This window comes from Lonchura striata, chromosome 1A (genome assembly GCF_050655825.1).
Source record: "Lonchura striata isolate lonStrDom1 chromosome 1A, ASM5065582v1, whole genome shotgun sequence".
Classification (NCBI taxonomy): Eukaryota; Metazoa; Chordata; class Aves; order Passeriformes; family Estrildidae; genus Lonchura; species Lonchura striata.
In genome coordinates, this window is record NC_140741.1 from 4996644 (window position 1) to 5014219 (window position 17576).

At 40.1% G+C, this 17576-nt stretch overlaps 1 protein-coding gene across 2 annotated transcripts in view; it reads right to left on the bottom strand.

Moving 5' to 3' along the window:
• The window catches only part of ANO2 (anoctamin 2), a 132760-nt gene that overhangs the window by 72616 nt on the left and 42568 nt on the right, over nucleotides 1–17576 (bottom strand). For both annotated transcript variants that reach the window (XM_031503685.3, XM_085568527.1), the window contains exons 11-12: nucleotides 5593–5727; nucleotides 2619–2779 (exon numbers count right to left, since the gene is read on the bottom strand). In XM_031503685.3, the coding sequence (XP_031359545.2) occupies nucleotides 2619–2779; nucleotides 5593–5727 (296 nt within the window). The remainder of the gene's footprint in view (nucleotides 1–2618; nucleotides 2780–5592; nucleotides 5728–17576) is intronic.

Consider the following 17576-nt stretch of genomic DNA (forward strand, 5'->3'; position numbering starts at 1 on the left):
GATATCCTAAATACAAAAACATTTGGTTATTTTATAGGGTGCTATTACTCATTCCATTCTTTCCTGTTATACAAAAAACTCAGTTCCACATTTAGCTCTATGAGAACGTACTTGGCTTGATGCAGCAGCTGCTCTGAAATCAGCACGTCTGCACAGACTTACACCAGCAGAAAAACTAAACTGACAGAGAGCAGGGTTAGATTGAATATTAGGAAGAAATTCTTCCCTGTGAGGGTGCTGAGGCCCTGGCACACATTTCCCAGAGAAGCTGTGGCTGCCCCATCCCTGGAAGTGTCTAAGGCCAGGCTGGATGTGGCTCTGAGCAACCTGGCATAGTGGAAGGTGTCCCTGCCCATGGCAGGACAGTTGGAACTGAATGAGCTTTAAGTCCCTTCCAACCCAAATCATTCTGTGATTCTGTAAAGCTTCTAATAAAGGCACCTGACACTGAAATTCATCACCAGAACAGCAGTGTCATTAAGCCCAGTCAGCCAGGCATTACTGTGAATATGGACACTTGCAGCAGGACTGCTGGAATCACAATGACACTTCATGAGGAATCAAGAGCAGCTACTAAGAGCATGATTCCTTTGAAATATTAACCATGGGAAGCCTTCTGCTTTCTGAAGAATGGGAGAAGACAAGCAAGATGAAAGAAGTCCTGTGCACAGCACCCTCATGAAATGAAACTGGCCCAGATCACCTTAGTTTGCTCTTTTAAATACACACCTGGAATTGGTGTGTGTGTGTGAGCTCTGCCATTCAACAGACTGAGCTACAGCACAGCCTGCAGTAGTAGGGCAGCAAAATTTGGTGTAATCTAATACTTGATAGGAAAGCTGGGCAGAGTTAGTAAAGGCTCCATTATTTCACTTTGCTGCTCTTTGTGTGTGCCGGCTTCATTTTCTTGAACTGACAAGCTCAGTTATCATGGTCCCAAGAACAGACTTTTCTAATCTGTGGGAAACATTTTTTGACGGAGGGCTACAGCTGTGAAAGAATTTTGTTATTCTTAAATGCATTTTTTTTAAAGCAGTGCATATGGAACTTTTTGTCCTGTTCTGTTCCATAACAGATTCTACTAATTTTTCTTAGTCCAAGGATATATCAACATTTTCTTTTGCACTTGCATTGCTGATACTACAATACAATTGTTCTGGATGAGGTTCAGTGGCAATTGTCATTTGCATAGATGCCAGTTTACAGTAGAGTTTCTTTGTCAGGAAAATAGTATTTTATTTATCTTAAGCTTCACAGCAGCAGGTGACACTTAATCTGCCAGTCTACCCTGTAATCTGAAGTGGTAAAATGAATTATTCTCAGAGTCTATAAATTCATCCTCTTTTTTTTCTATTTCTCAGTCATAATTCTCTCTAAGTTTGCTCTAGGGCTTCCAGGAACTGGTAAATAAATATTTCTTGCTTCCATGATCTGTTCTGTCTGCAAGTTCCTTAAAAACCTTCTGTTGTCCTCACCCAATGCCAAGCTACCAATCAGTCCCTTCTAAAACAAGCTGTAAAATCTTAATAGGCTTGCAAAGAATAACACACTCCTTGCTGAGGCATGGCTATAATGGAATAACATATTTGCTCAGTTTCATACTAAGAATGATAATTTCATTTTGGGACCAATGAATAGGGAAACAAAAAAATCATTTTACAGTAGCAATAACACATTTAACATTCACAATAAACAAGCTCTAGAGTAAAGGAGATCATAATACCAGCAATAATTAATGCAGGCACAATACAAATGCTTTTCAGAGCAGAGGTGAGGCCAGAAACAACAAGACTATTACTGCAATGCATTCATTTATTTGGGATATTTGCCATTAAAGAAAAGAAAGCTTGTTTAAATTGGATATTCTAAAATACATTATAATTAAAATTAAAATAGCCCCATTGCTATTGGAATCCCATAAAGTTTTGATAAAATTATGTGACTGAATTGTTCCACAAGGTAGTGAGACTATGCTTAAATTAGACCCTTTCAGTTGTCTGCTCATACCAATCCTCAAATACATTCTGGCTCCAAATGCAGAAGGTGTTAAAAGGGTGTGACATGTTGATGGAAAATAAAGAAGAATTAGCAAAAACATGGCAAAGTTTAGAAGTGCCATTAATGGCACCCTTTCCTCTGTGGAGAAAATGGCCTCAAGATGTGCCAGGGAAGGTTCAGGTTGGACATCAGGAATGATTTCTTCCCATTGGCATTGGAAGGGGCTGCCCAGGAAGGTGGTGGAGTCACCATCATTGGAGATGTTTAATGAACTGAACATGGCACTCAGTGCTCTGGTTTAATTGACAAGTGGAGATCAACCAAAGGCTGGACTTGATGATCTTGTAGATCTTTTCCAGACTTGACAACTCTGATTCTAGACATGGCAGAAGAGGAAGAAAGAATATTTTTTTCTTCCCTGAACTACACAACTCCATTTATTCCAGAGCTTGCTGTTGACAGTGATATTGCTTTCCCCAGCCTCAACACAGACAGTTCTCCCTGGCCTTCTGAGGATTGCCAGCTTCCAAAAGCCATAGGGATCAATCAAACAGCACTTTGCTATGCTGTAAAGAGCCCAAACATCAAAGGGCACTGTTAGCTTGCAAAGCCATACTCACCCCAGAGAGCCATAAAGATGGAGAAGAAAACCGTGGCAGGGTTGTCAAACAAGTGACTCGCTCGAGCGGTGGCACAGGCAGAGCTGAGGTTCCAGTAATCACAGAACTTGTCACACAGGGGGCACATGGTGAAGGCATTGCGCTGGTCACACATCTCTTTGCTGTGACAGACAAGGCACAGGGTGATCTGAGTGTCCCAGCTCACCAACTGTGGATGTGCAGTGCTGATATCCAGCAGCACATCACAGCTATTACAGGCTGTCTGCAATATCTGTTGGCTGTTCTTGCAGAGAGCAGGAGCTGTGTGTTTCCTCATGTCCCAGATTGAAAGGAGAGATACATTCCATTATCATCTCTATGGTAGTTGTATTAAGTGGGCAGTTTTCCTTATCTCTTTCATAACCAATTCTCCCTCAGGGGAGCTATCTGCTGATAATGGAACATTGAATGTCTCTTCATGACTGATAAGAACTATAACATCCCACTGGGAGATGCTCTGCCCAGAAGGAGGTGCCAAGCATTCCTACCTGCATAAAATCTGGGTTTTTGGGACACCAGACTCAGGCTTTTCTGGATTTCCAGGAGGACTGTAGCCATTCCAATTTGGATGCCTACCAACACCCTGACCAGAAAGGGTGTCAGGTTGTATTCTGACTCTGTCAGTGGTTTTTCTTTTGTATTATGGCATGTATTGTGTTTTCTTTTTCACTTTTCCTAATCATTTGTATTTCTGACTTCGAGTTCTCAAACCACAACACCTCAAGGTTCATTGCCATGGATAGTAATTTTTTAAACCCTTATAGGCACCTTACCAACAGGAAAATGATGCAACACTCAACCAGATTGATCACTGCATTGTATTAGTGAGTTAAGGAACACAATATCACTGAAGATTGAGGCTAACCACACTAAAAAACCAAAATTCAAACACAGAAGTGGGGTTTGCATCTCTGCAGTCAGTTATGTGATTTGATACAAATTAGACTTAAACCACTGAAAAGAAAGATCGAAGTGGTCTCAAAGAAAATTCAGTGCTGTCATCAAAATGCACATTTTTTTATGTGGCAGCACAAAAATATAAGAAAAAAGATATTTTACAGATTCTAAATCTTTACCGTAAGGTTGTTATTTTGATTCTCAGTCTTATTTGCTATGTATGTATTTGGATTCTAAATATCTTTGAAAAAAACATTATTAGTATCACTTTAACAGGCCAAACACTTGTTGTCAGGGCTGAGAACGCTTTCAGTGTTTTCCATGAGGTTTGGATGTGAAAGCCTTTTGTACCTGCACAGTCTTACTTAGGAACTGAGTAGTGCAAAGCTCAAATGTCCTTGCCAGGATCATGAGCTGAGTTGCCACATTATTTCAATGACAGCTGGCATATGGTGATTATGATTGTTCCTATGGACCATCCTGAAAAACATTGTTTTTCCCTACAACTTCAAATGGAAAAAAAAAAAAAAAAAAGGACAAATCAAGCTGTATTATGAATATGTTTACATTATATGGTTTGAAAAGCATGCAGCTGTTTCCAGCTTTCACGTTGTTACAGTAATTTTCTATTTCAAAAGGCAGCAGAGGGTGCTGCAGATACATCTCATCCATAAATCTCACTGGAGTTTAAATGTTAGCACAAGCTTTCACCCCGACAAGCACCAAGATTTATTCAGATCAAGCTAAGAAAACAGACCCTGCCTCAGATGTGGTGTTGTTCATCATTTACTTATCAGTAATCTTGTCCTACTGCAGTAGATTTTAAAACCTGTCAGTTCAGGGACTGGCATGAGTGTGATCAGCATACAAGTACTGCAGTATCCTGTCTCCAGCAGAAGTCAGACACAGACAACAAACAGGAATGATTTTTTTTGGGAAGTAGACATTAACATCACAGTGTCACTTTGGCAGTTTTTGTGTGGCATATTCCCGTCAGGATACACAAAACTCATCATTATTTTGTGTCTAGAAGGGGAACACTGTGAAGACTAAATACAGAATCATAGAATGGGTTGAGTTGGAAGGAACCCTAAAGCCCATCCAGTTCCAACCCCCTGCCATGGCCATGGACACCTTCCCCTATCCCAGGTTGCTCAGAGCCCCATCCAACCTGGCCTTGGACACTGCCAGGGATGGGGCAGCCACAGCTGCTCTGGGCACCCTGTGCCAGGGCCTCAGCACCCTCACAGGAACAATTTCTTCCCAATATCCAATCTAACCCTGCTCTCTGTCAGTGTGAAACCATTACCCCTTGTCCTGTCACTCCAGGCCCTTGTCAAGAGTCTCTCTCCATCTTCCCTGTGGGCTCCCTTCAGGCACTGCAAGGCCACAGTGAGGTCACCCCAAAGCCTTCTCCTCTCCAGGCTGAACCATCCCAGTTCCCTCAGCCTTTCCTCCCAGCAGAGCTGCTCCATCCCTCTGCTCCCCTTGGTGTCCCTGCTCTGGCCTGGCTCCAGCAGCTCCCTGTCCTTGCTGTGCTGGGATCCCAGCCCTGCAGGGGAGTCTCAGAGGGTCAAAATCACATCCCTTGATCTGCTGACATTTGCTAAGTCTTGTAATTATTGTTCATCTTACTTATACAAATGGTCTGATTTTAATGGGAATCAAGTGTTCCAAGAGTCGTGGACAGCGTTTGCATTAATTTCAGTGAGTTTTACACAATGACTGATTGAGCAGTGAGCGATGTGCACTCATAAAAAGCAAATTAATATCTTAGAAAACTAATTTAATACACTGGATTCACTTCACATTTCTGTTTCAGGAAGTGAGACAGTGACCAGTCAAATAAATGTGTACCCTTCAAATACCTCTTCAATGTCTCTGTGTTTGTAATGCTCACAAGGCTGGTAATTATACATCACTGCTCTTCAGACATGCTAAACCCAGTTATTCTCACTATAAATTACTACAGATTAATAAGAAAAAGCACAGTCTTATAATTTAAAAACAACAAATCATGGATCACAGATAAGCTTACCTAGGAATGTCACTTTCAATGGTTACACATCCATATAGAAATACAATAATCCCAACTACTGAAGATGGAATGAGGAATTCTGTGTATAAACCCAGCCATGCAAAATAAAGTCCTATCTTTTCTCCAAAATACTTCCTGAAAAAGAGGAAAAAAAAAAAAAAAAAAAGAAGAAGAAAAAGCACACGTCAAGGATATAATTTTAAAATGTGTTTTACAGCTACTAAACAGTCCAGGGAAGTTAAAATACAAATTGTGAAAGACATGAATGAAAACCTTGAGGATCTTGAAGACAATAGGAACAAATGAAGGGGATGATTTAGGCATTTGGCAGTTTGGGCTTCTTTGTTCTGAGAAGTTAAAGACAGTCCTGGATCATTCTCCTGAGCTGAAATTAAGCAGGTATCATTGCAATACATAATTTCTTTTCAAAGAAACCTGTGATCTTTGCATCTCTTAAAAGAAGTCAGTGACATAGGAGGAAACATTGGAAAATACTTGGCACCTCAGAGGAGCACATTAATTTTTGCCTCTGCAGTACTCCTGGATTCAGTTAGTGAGAGTCATAGAAACAACATCTATGGGACCATACTGACAACATCCTCTAATATCTTAAAAGATGACTAATCTGGAACTGCTGCTAAAGGAGGAAAGTTTACTTGCACACTTAGCACTGGCTTTTCAGAAATAATAATTTTGTCAGGTTAACAGCCCTTGGACAGCTGGTTAGAAAAAACAGTGTCTGCTCTGAGGAACAGCCCACTGCAGATGTTGATAAATAAGTGGTAGAACTCAGCCCAGCATCTGCATGAATCACACTGCAAGAAGTAAACTAAGCATGGATGACTCCCACTGATCATTCCAAAGTACAGGTAGGAGTGATTACAAATATTGCAAAAGTCAAAGAGCTTCATAGAACTCAGGAATTCACCAAAATTTAGATAAAAAACAACAAGGTTAAAAACATTTCACAAGCCAAAGATGATGGAGCAGTGTTGGACAGAAAGTAGCTACAAAGAGAACACTCAGGGCATGACATGGAGTATGAGTCAGTGAGACATTTACACTTTGATAGCAGCAAAAATTAAAATAAATTCATGATGTCATGTCTAATAAAAGAAAGACAACCTCCTCATAAAGGTTGAGCACAATTCCAGTTTGAGATTTATTCTGACCTCATCTACCTTAAGAAAGTTTTATGCAAGTTCAGCCCCCCAGATTTACATCATTCCTACTGAAAAAGCTTAAACGAGATGTTTGGAGGCCCAAACTGAAATTTTCTACTCCAGAAGTTGGGACTAAGGGCCAGACATACCACAGGAGAGATAGGGCAGGAGTGCAACCATGGCAGAGAACCACGGGACAGCAGGACAAGCCTCCACAGTCACTTCCAGCTCAGATGAAGCGGATAAGGGAAACAACAGTGAGGGATTTTTATTACCACAGATCCTGCTGTTGTTCTCACACCATCACAGCTGCAACTAACTCTGCACTTCCAGGCTCTTCTATGGAAAACTGGCAGTGCAATCCTGCCTATTTCAGTTTTGCCTTCCATGAATGCTTCTATTTTCTCATGTCTAACCAAACTTGCTTATGCTTTAGAAAGGATGCATGCAATCTTAAAGGGGAAAGCAAAACAAAAGCATTTTGAGGAGATACACAGACAATATTATCTTCAGTATGAGGGGATGCCACCCAGAAGCTGGGAAATTTCAGGAATCTTCAAGGAAAAGAGTACAGCCCCTACACCTGAGGCTGCAAGGTACCCTAAGCCACAAACTGTAGGAATTATCAAACAGCACAAGTGAAATCACCACAGTGTGGCTTGAATGTCAATAAGTTAAGATCTGAAGCACCTTGGGACAATGGATTTGCAGAGAACACAAGGAAATATGGTGTATTTTATGAAATGATAAATATATTTGTGTTGTAAATACACATGTACTGTGGGACTGCCCTCTGATCTGGCACATGCCAGGTAATTTTGGTGGTAATTATAAGAAGCAGCTTTCCTTTATTTTGACATTTGAAAATAAATATATATTTAACATATATTATATGTTAATATACTATGTTGTTAGTATAGTTTGTTTAACACACATACTTAAATATGAAGTGAAAGAAGGCATATGTGACTGAAATATAGAACTAACCAGAAGGTTAGTTCTATATTTCAATTTTTTTTCTTCAAGCCTCCTGTGTAAGTCAACAAACAGCAGCAATGATGTTGGAACAGTACAGAATAGAGGAAAAATCCATTTGCCCTCAAGTTTCTTTCTGACTGGGGAGTGGCAACCTTAAATTTGACATTAAAGCAGGAAATGCGAGACCAGAGGGAGATAATCCTGATTATATCTTCATACTGCTTCCTTGTTTGTAGAGGTGGGCAATGGGTACAGTTAGTAATGTGTTTCAAATAGGTCAGAGCAGGCACCAAAAAAACTGTCCACAATCTAAGCTGTTCAAAACTCTCTGTTCTTTTGACAAAGGGCCACAAATTAGCACAGAAAGAGTTCAAATGCCAGCAGCACTAAAGAGTAACTGATCAGGGCCAGGGAAGTTTATGGCTCAAGAAGCTTGCCCTCAAATTTTTAAGCCTTCCAGTGATAAATGTGACCTATAGCCTATAAAGTGAAGGGTTGCTATTTGTATCCATGCCAAAAGAAAGTGAGAAGAGCTCAACAGTGTCCTGGCAGTATGGAAAAATGCAGTTGTCAAAAAGAAAACTGCACTGTATTTTGTGACTTAACTGTTTTGAAAAACAAAAATAATTAAGATGCTGTGCCCAAGCTCAGTCCACCAATGAGCCAGAAAGTTAAATAATCTAAGGAGAAGCAATGACAGAGCTTGGAAACATAATCAACAATTTCAAAATGAGTTAATCAAGTCAGAAGAACGCAGGACATAGACATGTCCTTTCTTTGACACACCCCAAGAATTCTTCTCTGGTTCCTCTGAATAGCAGTCAAGGCTCTGCAAACACCTGTGACCCCCTGTACCAACATCTACTGCAGCTGCTGCTGGATTCAGTAATAAATTAACAGAGGAGGGAAAATGTATGCTTCAAGGGTAGAGGAAGATGCAAGTCAAGAAAAAGTATTTTTACAAGTTTTTATATATTTACACCAAGAACTTGGCATGTTCTCTCATTTACATTGGGATAAAACCAGTCTGATTTTATTATCCTATAGGAATTATCTATGATTTATGCTGGAATGGCAGAAGAGGAGAATTGAGACCAGAGTCTTGCCCTGCCTCAGTAGCTAATTCACATCTGCCTCACATATATCCAGGCAAAGTCAAGGACTAATCCTGTCCAAAGTGTGCTCATGGATACTGCAGAATGTCACCAAAAAAGTGTGTCCCTGCCATTGTGTGAACTTTATTTCTGCATTAGGGAAATGCCCCTTTATATGCACATACTCCATGGAGGCAGGGGCTATTTCCAAACTAAAGGGCAAAATGGCTTTGATAAAGAATGTGTACTGCTCCTGTCAGGAGCAGCACCCAAGGGTTTTGTTCTGTGTGTTCATCCATTATAAAGTGAAATTTTGTGCCTTTCATTTTAAAGGACTTTATAAAGGCTGGTTAAACGGCCACCTACCAAGTATTGAGTTCTCATGAACAAGAATCATGTCTTTAAGGAAAGATTTGATCAAATTACCTGTAACTCTTGAACAAGCTGAGCAAGTGCTGCTCTTCCAGCAGATTATTAGAAACAGCATTTAAGAACTCCCAATAGCAGCAGCAACAACAACCACCTATAGAAAGTGTATTCCCTCCCAGAATTAGAAGTGTTGAGAAGGCCACAGAAGAAATGTGGGCTCAGTTCCCTCTGCTTCGCCCATATAACACTTGAACCAGACATCTGCAATGCACTTTGGTCTGTCTGGTTGCAAAACCAACATCAAACAGAATAACTGATTATTAAACCCTCTGCTCGCACGTTGGTCACAGTGCTGCCGTGCCAAGTTGTGCAATTTATAAATAGACGAAGGTTTGGGGAAGGGGGGAGAAAAAGAGAAGGGAAAAAAAACCCTTCAGTTTTGACTCTGTGAAAACAAGTGTGGGTACCTGGAATGTGAATAAAGCATGTGGTGCGTGACACACGCTGGAAAGAACTCTGGAGACGTTCAGGAACAAAGCTTAAAAAGTGAGAAAAAGGCGCTGTGGACACTGAGTCACCTAACTGGGAAATGTGTGCAGAATCCTTCAGTTTTTAAATTTCCATAGCCCACTCTATTCCAGCTGTCACTTCATGTCTCCATTTCATTCCACCATCCCTTTGGTGGAGGAGTCGTTCAGATGCAATAGCTTTTATGCAAAACAAAACTGACCTACAGCTGCCTCTAGGGGAGGTTTCCCCCATGCAAATGGTCAACCAAGTCACACATATTACCGATGCCTTCAAAATAAACTTATTTGCACAGTTTGGGGGTGAAATTCTGGTGTTTCTGCTGTTGGGGAGAAGGACGAGCAGTTTAGTTTCATGTCAGAGCATCTTTACTAGTTTGAAAATTTCTTTCCCTGTTCATTCCCTCTCTGGCCCACGGCAACAGCCCCCAGAACACAATTTATTCTTTCAGGGCTTCTACAACCAGAAGAAAATCTACCATTATGCTGCAGGTAGAACTGTGACTACCCTTAGAAAGTGAGAAGCAATTTCCAGCACATGGTAAATTCAGAACACAGGTATTTCCTTTGATTCTGAGATAATAGTTCCCACCATAGAAATTTTCCATCTCAAAACTTCAGACTTCTTTCAGAGACTGCTGGACTACAGAGAAAGCCCCAGTCACTACGAGACAATCAGGAACATTGCTGAGCACCCCAAGATTTCACTCCAAGTCGAGCTGTCTATGTCCAAACTTTTCTGGATTTGCCATTCTTTCTTTGCTTGAAAATTTTCTCAGGGCAAGATTCAAGCATTTATTACAACCATCTGGGACACCTGGGTGGAATTATCACTCAGCAGCAGCATTGGGGCTGCTGTGCATCCAGAGATCTTGGAGATTTCCACCAGGGTTGTGCCTGACAGCACATATTCCATCCAGGCAGTCTCAAGAAGGAACATATCAGTGCTAAATCCAGATACATGGAGAGTGCACCAAATGGAGCAACATGGAAGCCAAGAAAAGATCCTGGCAGAAGACAATGACCCTTGGAACAATGTGCCAAGGGACTGAAAAACTTTTTTAATTAAAATTTTAAGAGGGGAAAAAAATAACAACTACAGAAGCTCAGATAAATTCAATGCATCTGAGTTTGAGGTAGGAAAGGAAATGTCCTTTAGAAAGGCCAGCTGATTCTCCATACAGAAAACAAAGAAAGGAGACTTTGTTCAAGGTGAAAGCATTTTCTTTCTCCCCAATACTCAGCGTAAAAATCAAGAATGTCCAGTAGAGAGTAATTAAAAGTGTGTTTTTGAATGGAGTTTAGAACCTGACCCTTTTCCCCTGAAAACAGAATGAAGAAATGTGCCACCACAGCCATTTAATCAAGCCTTTGTTATTAAAGTTCTTGTTTGAAAACATTACCTAACATATTTGCTGTGTCCCCCAGTGGTATAAAAGTTTGAAGTCAAACTTACCTAAATTAGAGATATATTTATCTTTCAAGGCACTGTGAAATTTTAATTGTGATTCCTTATAGGAGAAAAAAAAAATCCACTATAAAAATATTGCAACTCCATGAAGAACAGATGGAGAACAAAAATTGCAAATTTTACTTAGAGATAAAACTATGTTTTTCCCTAGCTTTTTTGGCTCTTAAGAAAAATTACTCTTCAGCAGAGTAACAGGGAGAAGCTGATGTTGTGGAAGGGGATATTCAAATTCTCAAATTCTAGTGTATTCAACAACCTAGGAAAATATTATTATTAATAATAATATTAATAACTGTCAATAATAATTAATAATAAGTCAGGATTTGTGTACTAAATGCAATCTAAAATGGCAAAAGGCCAAACTTTATCTTGAAAAGAAATAAAAATAGGACAAACCACTCCCTAAGCCTTACAGATTCATGAACCCTAGGCTTCCATTCCAAGAAATTGTCAGAATACAGCTGAAAGTGCATAGCTTGTGGTGATGGATTATAAAGTGAAAAAAAGCCTTTGTTTACTGACTGTGGGAGAAAGAACAATAGAGGCATAATAAGTAGACATGTAATGTGACTGAGACAGAAATTAAGGCTGACAACTGCCAAATGGATAAGCAAACTACACGATGCTGGGTAGTGAGAGGCACTGTAATTGCATTCTCCTGTGTTCCGGGACAATACAAAACTTCAGAACAGCTTTGAAAGGATTAAGTGGCTGATTATATTATTCTGTTGATGTTTCCTGTCATGAGCTTAGTGTAAAAAAGTTCTAAATGTCCCTGAGCCTGCAGAAGCTACAGCACACCTTGCTCAGGTAAGGCATTTTCAACAGGACAAATGCAGTGCTTTGTCTGTCACATCCAAAAATTCATGCATAAGACAACCCATGGACACTCTGCCTCTCCTCACCTTTCTTCAATTAATTCTCTTTATTTAGCATTTTTTAAAAAGTCAACAACCTTCCCAACCTGGAAAATTAAAAATCCATGGCTACCTGAGGCTAATTCAAAGCTAATGAAAATTGATCAGAGCTTACCTGTGAGGAAGGAAGTTTCATTCTATAAACAACTCAGGGCATCAAGTGACACTCTATATAAGAAGCAATTCATTCAGTTATACAGATAATATTTTCTCTATAAGAAACAAATACAAATATGGAGAAACCTATATCATATGAATCAGCCTTTCTTTTGGACTTCCTTTTAGGAAAGGAGGTTACTTAGTCTTTTACTTCCTATTTTTTTGTACCTATTACAACTTGCTTTTCTGCCTTTTTGTGCTTGAACAAAAGTGAGGTCATTGCATCTCATCACTTCCCTAATCTCCAGTTTCCACAAGATAATTTGCATGATTTTATTCATCTTATTTAACAAGAGTTTGAACCTCAAATACTGGCATCTTTTCCTAAATATCTTTCATTTATAATAACTAATATTTCATGAGAGTTTTCTTGTTTTCAAGTTAATATAGCTTACCCTTACTGCAGCCTAAATTCATTTCATGTTTTTATTTTAATAAGTAGGTCCTTGTTAGTGCTTGCAGAGTGCTACTGCTGTCAGATAGACACCATCTGGTGGCTAATAAACAGATGTATCATTTCCAATTAAAAACAAGTATAAAAAATTATCTTTCAGTCACCTTGGTGGAAGGGGATTGGGTCAGAGAATACTGCAGCAAACTGGATGTTGATATGTCCACAGGTGCTGATGGGATGCACCCATGGGGGCTGAGGGAGCTGGCAGATGTCATTGCAAGGCAGCTCTTGGTAATCTTTGATTGATGATGGCAACTGGGAGAAGTGCCCAAAAGCTGGAGGAAAACAGATGTGACCTCCATTTTCAGGAAGGGCAAGAAGAATGATTTAGGGACTACAGGCTAATCTACCTTACTCTCATTTGTGCCCATCACCTCTTGCCACAGCACACAGCTCAGAAGAGCCTGGTTCTGTCCTTTTCTTACTCCCTGTTCAATATGGCATAAAAATCTTAAATTTCCTGCTCTCTGTACTGACTGTGGAAGTTCACAGATTTCCCATATTGAAAGCTTTTCTTAAGCTTGTGTTTCTGGGCATAATTTTTATGTGGTGCCCAGTTCTTGATCTCTTCCCTTGTAGAGACAAGTTACTGGATCAGACAAAGCCATGGTCTGTCCTAATATAATTTATGGACAGAGAGGATCCTCATACAGAAGATCTTAGCATGGGGGAATACCCTTAAACCAGAAATGGGTTGGTCCTGACCCCTGGTCAGCATTCAGGAGCCAGAAAAGACCTTTCTCTCAGCCCACTAAGCCACAGCCAGAACCTTCTACAGAGATTAAGACATTAAGAACATCTCTACAGGAAAGATAAGTAGACCTGTAGCCACACAAATACAACAGCTGTTTTCTACTCCCTGCAGTTCCCAGCCACACACCTCTCTAGATTCCTACAAATCTTCACATGCAGGTAAATAGTTAAATGTGCACAACTTCTGTTTCCAAATGTGGCCACACGCCTCTGTCTTTTTTTTTTCCTCCAGTTTGAAAGAACAAATTTCCATTTCCTATCAAAACACGCTGATGTCACCTCCAACAACATCACCTTTTTTGGGTGGGACCTGTCAGTCATGCCCATTCAAAAGTGTAAGTTTTTGGCTGTGAAATTTAGGTATCATTCAGGCACTATTGAACTTAGCTTAAGACAGCTCTTAACACAAAGAAAACTGAATTCTAGTTGCCTGAAAAACTCCACAGTCAAAGTGGGACACCCTAGGAAGTTTTGCAGCACCCTCAGTCATCAGAGACTTGACTTTGCTGTCCTTATGCAGGTATACACATCTTCTGCTGGATCTAGCTTTTGAAAATCCCACTGCAGCAGGAATCTGGGTGGTAATGAGGATCCTAGTGCTTGGACAGTTGTCTGAAGCCTGGGAATTATGTTTATCAGAAAGCAGGGATCTGTTTTTCCTCACCACTACAATCCAAGCCTACTGGTTTAAAATTCCATCTCTCATACAAGCAACAATAAATAAGCCCAAGGGCTTGCCAAAAGAGACAGAAAGAAGCACTTCCTACAGGACTGGCAAAGTCTGTGAAATGCAGAGCTGTAAGTAAATCATCTCACTCCAGTCACAGGCCTGCATCCAGCAGAATAATTCAACACAAATTCCCTGGTGATTTATGCACCATGAGCAAAACCCCTGTGCTTTGCAATAAACAATGGCTGGAGCACTTGGGCAGGGCCTGTGATGAGAAGTTCCAGTGAGGGGAGGGAAAACCCCATACAACTCAGCTAAAAATGCAGCCCTAGCATCAAACTCCCAAAATGCAACCATTTTTATGCATGTATGGCATGATAATAAAGGCCATTCATAAATAAACTGGGGTTGTGGGCTGTAATGGGGTCGTGGAAAGGGAAAGAGATATAATTATGGGGAATATGTTGATTTTTCATCAGCTCAGACTCTGCTCCAGAGTCCCACATATTTCTGGTCCCCTCCAGGAAGCTCAGTGCTTCTGGCAGGAGGGACATCAAGGATGAGTGGATGCTGGCACAGCATTTCCCCCTGCACCTAGAACTTTAATGAACTGCAAGCTGAACCGATCTCACGTCGGGAAGGGAATCTTCACTGTAGAGATTCTTGGAACTATAAAAAGATGTTGGCCTCAAAGTGCAGTAGGGTTACAGCAGAAGATATGCTCAGATTGTTGCCTCAGGCCTGAGCTTGGCAGAGTTTTGGAAAGGAGCTGGATGGACAAGTGCCAAAGATACTGGCAGATCTCATGGGCATTTTCCTACTTAATGCTGTGTTTGCTCGATTTCTGCACTTTCCCAGGCTTAAAGCTGTTATCTCTTTTTCCTAACACAGAATTCCTTGCAGGCAGCCTCAGCATCTCTGTGAACATTGAATATTTGCCTGCTAAAGACAGTCAGGGAAGAGTTGCAGGCACACAGTGCATCAGAGAGAGTTTTTCAGTCCCTGTGAGATAACCAGATGCTACAGAGGTGTTTCTGCCAAAGTGGCTCCATTCCACAAAAAAAAAAAAAAGACAAAAAGGAATATTTGGTGAGATTAATTCACAATAATAACGGAGGACGGACAGAGAAGCTGAGGAATTAAAGCATACAAAAGAATCACTACTTTGAGGATCAATAACCCCAGAGTTATAATAAGTTATAATAAGCATCGACTGAATAACATTTCCTCTGTGACTGGGCATCACAGACTTTACTTTCAAGTCCTGAGAATTCGGAGCAAAAAAGACTTGAAGATGTGCCTGCAAATCATGGTGGTGAACAAAGAAGTCACTTGTTCAGTATTGGACAGGATAGAAGGGCTCAGCTGGGGCAAGATGTACAACAAATTGATCTTAACCACATTTTTGCAAAGGAAGAAACACCTATCTTTAAAGACAATAAAAACAACCTTTTAGCAGAACTCCCCTATTCTTATTTTCTCTCTCTTTTAAAACTACCCTAAGTAGGGTAAGCAGATACTTCCAGGTTTCGGGTTGTTTTGGTTTTTGTTTGGTTTTTTTTTGGTGAAGATTAATGAAAGAAGCAAAAGGTCAGAAGGCAAACCAGTACTGACAATTTGGGTACCTGATTGCTTACATTGAGTGCTGTCCTATGCAGGCCCCAAGGCACTCAAAGAGAAGGCAACAGCTTCCAGAGCTGAGATGGTCAAACTTTGGATCACAGGTCTGTCACAGCTTTACAAACTGCCAGGAGAAGCAAGCTCCAGGCTTTAGAAACACAGCATTCATGGCAGGAACAGGGGGGGACTGGTGATGCTCAGTCAAGTTCAGGTTCAACATGGGTACACCACAATGAAAGGCCAGAATTCATTACACACCGAGGTGAAACAATTTTCCATACCAAAGGAAAACAGAGTTAAAGATAGGAAGGAGGGAATATATTAGCTAGACAGTTTGACTAACAGAAACTCCAGAGTTTTGATTTATGTGCTATACACTATAAATAATATTTTAGTTCACACGCTTTCCTACCTGCTCCTGCAAAAAGAGTTCTTGTATACATAGTCTCAATTTTACATGTCTTCCCACTCTCAGGCTTTACAGCAAGAGGCATTTGGAGCTTTGAAAGTAATCTAGCTATAGATAATGCAGCTGGTTAGCTACTAAGAAATTTGGTGAAGTTCTAGAAATGGAAAATAGAAATTAACATATGAAAAACCTTTAGAAAATTATTTGGGGCCTGTAGAAGCAGTGATATTAAAATAAGCTCCAACTCAATTAGAAATGAGCCAACTCTGCTTCATTTTCCTGGGGTAAGGTAATCTTATATTAATAGATCAAGAGATTAAAAGGTGACATCCTCTCTAAAAGGATGGTCTACTCCTGGAATTTCAGTTCCTACCTGGCCTTCCAGCTGTAGGTGCTTCAAGATGCCCATTAAGAGGAAAATGTGCCAGTTTTCCATGCATTAAGGTTTTGTCTTAGAAGGGAGACCACATCTTTTTGACATCATAACCTTAGATTACTCCCTTCATCTGTCATTTAGAACTCCAAAGTGATAAATGTTGCATTACAAGAAGAAATAAAATGTATCATAAATTTCTACTGCACTTCTTGCACTTCCTGTGTATTTTCTTGACTTGATAAAAGTCTCAGAGGTGCACTGCTAAAAGACAAAAGCGATGACTGTAAATAAGATCAAGGAATACTTGGTCCAAAGAGGGGGAAAATATTCCTGAAAGTGGTGCAGTATTGGAAGAGGTGGAGCTGTGTGATCTCCATCCCAGATTTCAAAATGCATGAGCAATTTGACCTGGCTTTCAAGCCAGCTCTGCTTTCTACAGAGAGGAGGTCTAAGGACAACCTATTAATTCTAAAATCATGTTGTTAAAACTTTGATTAATATTCAATAGCATGTAAAAATATGAAACCTGCTTTCTTTATGCAAAGTCATAGAACTCTTAGGGAGGAGCATCTTCCCTGTCTCTGGATCAACAGTAGCATCACTTCAGAACTTGCTAAAAACTGAGTTTGAACTCAGATTCATCTGAGAAAAGAAAATCATCAAAAATAGAAGAAAATCACTAAGATACAGATGTTTTTATAGCAATTTTTTTATATTACAGTGCAAGGATTGAGAGGAATTACTGTCACACAAGAGAAACTCTTCTCTAGTGAAAATCAACACTTAAATTAGGATGTCAGAAAAGGTGTGTTACAGCAGACAGACCTCCAGAGCTCTGAAAATTCTAAAACTGCAGTTTTCATTTTCTACTTTTTAATATATCCCTCAGGCCTTCCTGAGATGACTAAGGTACAGGGCTTTTCATTCTTCATTTTCAGTACTTGTAGCCTAAGATATCTGCTAGCAAATAATTCATTATTTCTTTCTCAAATAACTGTTTATAATCTTCTTCATGTGAGTACAA